Below are 7,099 nucleotides of genomic sequence, written 5' to 3'. Positions count from 1 at the left end.
GAGTTTGGAGTTCGTTAAGTCTTTTTGCCAGGTGATAGGTTGGAGTTGGTATTTGGCTGATTATTGTGCGTAGTGGGTTACCTGGTTTGTGTGTCTTAACATTGTTATAGGCATATCCTAAGCCATAGTCGCCTTGGAGTTTAGTGAAATGAACACTACCTTTCTTTGCGTTGACTGCAGTAATAGTTTAATGTTTATATGTTTAGAAACATACACAAATGATAAGATGTGTTACTCTATTGCATGCATGCAACTGAAAACTCACACCCCAGAAGTGACTCGAACCCATACTGCCAGGAGCACTATGCAACTGGTGTACGTGGCACCTTGCATGTATGCCTGTATAGTGCTCCTGGCAGTATGGGTTCGAGTCACTTCTGGGGTGTGAGTTTTCAGTTGCATGTATGCCTGGGGACCATTCAGGCTTGTTCGCATTTGTGTTCCTCACGTGTGCCCCAAAGAATGAGGTGATTTGATAAAATTCTATACCCAAGATTACCATCAGAGTGCCGGCGGGCTGATGGGGAAATAGCCTCGGCTACCATCAGCTCTCATCCGGTCGTGATGGTCGAGTGGATAAGGTACCCCATACACCAGTTGCATAGTGCTCCTGGCAGTATGGGTTTGAGTCACTTTTGGGGGTGTGAGTTTTCAGTTATATACATATATTTACAAACGTATGTCGTACCAAATATCCAGAACGCAATACTGAGCCAAGTATGCAAAGCCTGATTTGCCTAATAGGCAGTGTGATTTTCGTTATTTTCTACAAATTGTTTGTAATTGGTTTATTTGATAATATTATTTACCTGAATATTATTGTTTGAATTAATATTATTATTTGAATTAATATTATTATTTGAATTAATATTATTATTTGAATTATTGTTATTATTTGAATTAATATTGTTAATAACATGAATTTCTGATTTAGTTATATGTTAGTTTAGGTTAGGTTCAGTTAGGTAAGTTAGGTTAGGTTTGGTCATAAAGCAAAACATTTGTTCAGACTGCATTTTGACTAATGTAAAACGCAACAAAGACAGAGTATTTGGTCAAACTGATGTAGCATTATCTAGGTGGAGTAGTGGGTCAGGCATGAACTGCTGCCACTTGACCGGTGCATCTTGATAGAATAATCTATTAACTTTATACAAAAAAATTTGAAATGAAGCTAACTTGATTGTCACTGAGCATTTCCTGAGCAGCCACACCAAATGTACACTTTTAATATATATGTATAATGTATATAACTCAGGAGAGAGATGCCAAGCTACCGGTGATGGTGTACATTCATGGGGGAGCCTTCCAGACTGGAGGCGCTACTAACTACCACTACATGCCTCTGCTCACCCAGGACGTCGTCCTCGTCACCATACACTACCGTCTGGGAGTCCTCGGTCAGTCCACCTCGCCTCGTTCCAGCCTCTAATGGTTTGTTGTCTCCACTATTACTTCATCATGCACCCTGCCATGGTCAGAGAATAAGGGAATCTGCACAAGGCTCTTTCAGACTTGTTCCTTTTTGTTTCCATGGTTTGTTCGTGGGAATTTGGCTTTTCTCGAATGTGAGCAATGTTAACTATTCCTTGGTAGGCGACCCACATCAGTTGACTATCAAACAGGTTACTATTACTTGATAGGTGAACAAAGGTAGGATGTGAAAGGAGACATACCATGCTGTCTCCTCCTGCCCTGTTATAATGCAGATTAATGTAAAAATATATATTATGTTTTCCCAGTATGTTTGAAGTAGGTCTGCAATTTATAGTTAGTTATTGTTAAGTCTTAATGCTCTCCGATTTCAAGCCATGTTCATGCCCTGATAAGGAAATAAAAAATATGCTCTTGCCATTGCCAAAGGTAGTCTGGAGGCAGATCAAGAGGGCAAAAGGAAAATCGCCTTCTGCTCTGCCCCATAATGTTCATCCAGAGCAAGAAGCAGAAAGATTAGCAAATCTATTTGCTTCAAGAGCCAGTTCCACTCAATTTCCTCAAGCAATTCTGACTCGCCAACAAATATTTCAAGTGGCAAGATGGAAAAAAATTGACGAAGCTTTAGCCTGACCTGACGAACTAGACCAACCTTTCAATCTGAAAAAAACTAGGAACTATAAAAAAAAATAAAAACACAGCTGCAGATGAGGACAAAATCACTTACAACATGTTGGCCAAACTAGGAGAAAAGGGTTAAGAAGCTTTCTTGAATCTCATCTACAAAGTATGGGTGAAAATAACTCGAGCACTCTCTTGGAATAGTGCAATTATAGTTCTCATTCCCAAACCCAAAATCGTAAAAAGTCCTAGATCCATCTCATTAACAGGCTGTCTGGCCAAAACTGCAGAAAGAATGGCTCCTAAATTAATTGAATGGAAAGCCAAACCACTGCACCAAAATATGTTTGGTTACAGAAACGGTGTGGAACCACACAATGCCTTTCGTCCCTTCTGGGTCAGATCAATGATAAACCAGGAATCCTTAATTTTCAGGACCTAGAAAAACCCATCGAGCTTTTGATCCAGCTACACTGTGCTGCCTGGTGGATATGGAAACCATGGAGAGGGTGGATAAGGACATGCTTTTGCCTTTGCTAAAGAAAGTCTGCTTAGCAGAGAAGCTAAATTTAAATTCCAAGGAAAAACTTCCTCCTCAAAGAGGCTGGAAAATGGGACTCCACAGGGAGGAATAACAAGCCCCTTCCTCTCCCACTGTCTCATGAAACAGTTGAAGAGGAAGGGTTACTTGAGCTTGAAATCATGAAGCTCAAGTTACCAAAAGCCAATCTGCTTAACTATGCAGACGACTTTGAGGTCATCATCAATGGCAAAGGCGCCAGGAACCATGCATAAAAATGTCAAGGCATCATCAGAAAAGGAAGCGGAACACATTGCAGTGAAAATAAACATAAATAAAACCAAAGCAATGGCTATTTAAATGAGAACTCAAGATATCAGACTCGCAATACATGGACACGAAATTGAGTGGGTCGCCTACTGTCAATACCTAGGAGTCATAGTAGACAGCCAGTTGAAATTCACTCAAGAAACATAATATCTTCGGCTGCGTTGTAAAGCCAGAAACTCAGCTTTGCGCTCTCTGCCTAGTCATAGAGATGGTGCATCTCTTCCAAGAAGCACCATCAATAAGCCAAGTTATCCTGAATTAATATATTTTCTCTAATTTTTTTCTTATGGAATGATAAAGCTACCTATTTCATTATGTACGAGGTCAATTTTTTTTTATTGGAGTTGAAATTAACGTAGATATATGACCGAACCTAACCATCCCTACCTAACCTAACCTAACCTATCTTTATAGGTTAGGTTAGGTTAGGTAGCCGAAAAAGTTAAGTTAGTTTAGGTTAGGTAGTCGAAAAACAAATAATTCATGAAAACTTGGCTTATTAGGCAAATTGGGCCTTGCATAGTAGGCTGAGAAGTGCGTTCTGGCTACTAGGTACGACATATATATAAATATATATATATATATATATATATATATATATATATATATATATATATATATATATATATATATATATATATATATATATATGTGTATATATGTCGTACCTAGTAGCCAGAACGCACTTCTCAGCCTATTATGCAAGGCTCGATTTGCCTAACAAGCCAAGTTTTCATGAATTAATTGTTTTTCGACTACCTAACCTACCTAACCTAACCTAACCTAACTTTTTCGGCTACCTAACCTAACCTGACGTATAATGATAGGTTAGGTTAGGTTAGGTAGGGTTGGTTAGGTTCGGTCATATATCTACGTTAATTTTAACTCCAATAAAAAAAATTGACCTCATACATAATGAAATGGGTAGCTTTATCATTTCATAAGAAAAAAATAGAGAAAATATATTAATTCATGAAAACTTGGCCTAATAGGCAAATCGGGCCTTGCATAGTAGGCTGAGAAGTGCGTTCTGGCTACTAGGTACGACATATATATATATATATATATATATATACATATATATATATATATATATATATATATATATATATATATATATATATGTGTGTGTGTGTGTGTGTGTGTGTGTGTGTGTGTGTGTGTGTGTGTGTGTGTGTGTGTGTGAGAAAGCTGCATGAACACGCAAGCCATATATATCAAAGAACTCTTTGACCCGGCCAGGATTCGAACCCATGACGTCCAGGATCACCCCTAAACGTACACAGTACCGTGACCACCGCACCAATGATCGTCTAGGACTAGGACAAGGACTATAGGCGACTGAAAACTCACACCCCAGAAGGGACTCGAACCCCTACTGCCAGGAGCAACGCATCTGGTATCTACAGGACGCCATAATCCCCTTGACCATCACGACCGAATGGTCGTGATGGTCAAGAGAACGGTCATTCAGGCTTGTTCGCATTTGTGTTCCTCATGTGTGCCCCAAAGAATGAGGTGATTTGATAAAATGCTATGCCCAAGATTACCTTCCGAGTGCCAGGGAGGAAGTGGTTCAAATACCTTCGGCTATCACTTCCTTTTGTCCGGTCGTGATGGTCAAGCGGATTAAGGCATCCTGTAGATACCAGTGGCGTTGCTCCTGGCAGTATGGGTTCGAGTCACTTCTGGGGTGTGAGTTTTCAGTCGCATATAGTCCTGGGGACCATTCAGGCTTGTTCGCCTTTGTGTTTCTCACATGGGCCCCAAAGAATGAGGTGATTTGATAAAATGCTATGTTCAAGATTACCATCCGAGTGCTGGCAGGGAAGTGGTTCAAATAGCTTCGGCTATTACTTCCTTTTGTCCGGTCGTGATGGTCAAGCGGATTAAGGCGTCCTGTAGATACCAGTTGCATTGCTCCTGGCAGTATGGATTCGGGTCACTTCTGGGGTGTGAGTTTTCAGTTGCATATAGTCCTGGGGACCATTCAGGCTTCTTCACATTTGTGTTCCTCACGTGTGCCCCAAAGAATGAGGTGATTTGATAATATACCATGCCCAAGATTACCAACCGAGTGTCTGCGGGGTGATGGAAATAGCCTCGGCTACCATCTTCTTTTGTCCGGTCATGTTGGTCGAGCAGTTAAGGGACCCTGTACGCCAGCAGAGTGCTCCTGGCAGTATGGGTTCAAGTCACTTCTGGGGTGTGAGTTTTCAGTTGCATATAGTCCTGGGGACCATTCAGGCTTGTTCGCATTTGTGTTCCTCACGTGTGCTGTGTTTTGCTTACTACTGCAGACTTCCAAAAAGCCCTGATTGCCAGTACCATCGCAAATTATCCTTTGATTGATATTGCCTTTGTTAAAATCCTCGATGACTATGATTCTTTTGACTTCATTTGTTTTATGCATTTTTACTCCTGTATTGACTCTCAATGATATTTAAGAACTTTTAAGTATTCGATGACAGTGTTATTTGGTCTTTCAGGATATGGTGCCTCCTTTTAATAATTACTTACCGTCTGATACTAACTTGGAACCCAATGAGTAAACATTTTACACAAGCATTGCATATTTATTTATTTATTTATTTATTTATTTATTTATTTATTTATATATATATACAAGAAGGTACATTGGGATTGTGAGGATACATAGCATAGTAATTACAATCTTGTAAAGCTACTAGTACGCGCAGCGTTTCGGGTAGATATTTCTTATAATATTTTTTTCTTATATATATATATTCCTGGGATAAACGAATGAATCACATATCAAAGAAAGTACAAAATATAAGGCTGTCACGGGGGGGGGGGGCCAGGGCTCTGCTAGCACTCGGCTGCTAGGGGCTCAGAAGGCAGAATACACAGCCCTTGCTACTCCTGGGATTCACCGGAGTCTCCTTGGTCCCACAGGAGAGGACCAGCAATTCCCACCACCGCAGGTCTTTGCTTCCACCACTGAAGGGGGTGCCACTGATTCACCCTGGAAGCCCTTCAGTCAACCACGGGGAAACTGCTATCAGCAGTTCTGGCCTAGACCCTCGGAGGAGTGAAGGAAGACTCAGGCTTACCTTATAACAATAAATTCCCCTGAGTCTTGCCTGCCAGACAAAAAGGTTGCAGGAACTTCTTTCCCGCTTGCCTTCTCTATCTTCTTCTTAACAAGGTCGCCAGCTGGGTTAGTATATCTGCACCCCAGCCATGCAGTTCAGTGGGTGTATTCTATACTGTTTGTTGCCAGAGTGTTGTTACTCCCATAGATCTGCTATTGGACTGTCGGCCCAGGGTACTCTCCCATAAAAGTCTGTGTGGCTTTACCTCTCTCCAGCCACTACGTTACCTGTTGCCACCAGTCAGGCTCTGATACTAGCCGGATGGCTAAGGGTACACTCTTATATAAGTCTGTGCTACTTTACCACTCTCCAGGCGATAAGAACTTCTATAGAGAACGCGACGTTCCCTAGGTGGTACTATGATAACCCTCGTGTATGCTCATAGAGAAATATTATAATGGAGGCACACTTAAACACAATGATAAAATGTGTGAATTTACTGACACAAATTACATGATCACACATACAATCACAAGCAATACATGAAAATGAAAATAAGGATAATAAATCTGGAGATCTTCAACAACTCTTCTTTCACGACCTCCAACCACTCATTTAACTGGGCAGATTAGACAGGAGTCACACACACTCACAGAAGGGCCTCTTCACCACGTCGGCACCTCTTCTTCAGCTGTCCTGCCGTCCACACACACTGTCCTCTCCAACAGTCCTGGACACAAGCTGCCCTGCAGCCTATTCTACTACTAAAGTATTAATGTCATACTGCCACATACATAAGTAAATATCGCGGCCTATCTAGCCTACTCAAACAAGGGGTATTGGGAGGGAAAATTGATCTACCTTACTTTCCTGGCTCACGACGCCTGTCCCTCGATGGTGTGAGGTTCCCACGCTTCCTGAGTCGATCCTTGACGATCCAGGAACGTTCCACAGGTTCTCAGGTGACGTGAAGCCTTCACGTCGTCGCCGTTCCAATTCCAGAGATTCAGCTATCAATCCTGGTTCACCAATGAGCACTGAGCTAATCACTATATTCACACACTCGTCCCTTCCACAAGGCGTTGATCCTCGTCCTAGGAACGGTGTCATCCCTCCAAAACCCTCAGTGGATGTGACC

The 7,099-nt window shown here is 41.5% G+C and overlaps 1 protein-coding gene across 2 annotated transcripts in view; it reads left to right on the top strand.

Moving 5' to 3' along the window:
• LOC123751063 (pyrethroid hydrolase Ces2a) overlaps positions 1-7,099 on the top strand; it is a 343,394-nt gene that overhangs the window by 197,398 nt on the left and 138,897 nt on the right. For both annotated transcript variants that reach the window (XM_069333166.1, XM_069333161.1), the window contains exon 4: positions 1,259-1,400. In XM_069333166.1, coding sequence (XP_069189267.1) covers positions 1,259-1,400 — 142 coding nt within the window. The remainder of the gene's footprint in view (positions 1-1,258; positions 1,401-7,099) is intronic.

Source organism: Procambarus clarkii, chromosome 4 (assembly GCF_040958095.1).
Source record: "Procambarus clarkii isolate CNS0578487 chromosome 4, FALCON_Pclarkii_2.0, whole genome shotgun sequence".
Taxonomy (NCBI): Eukaryota; Metazoa; Arthropoda; class Malacostraca; order Decapoda; family Cambaridae; genus Procambarus; species Procambarus clarkii.
This window is presented reverse-complemented; position numbering and strand designations above follow the sequence as displayed.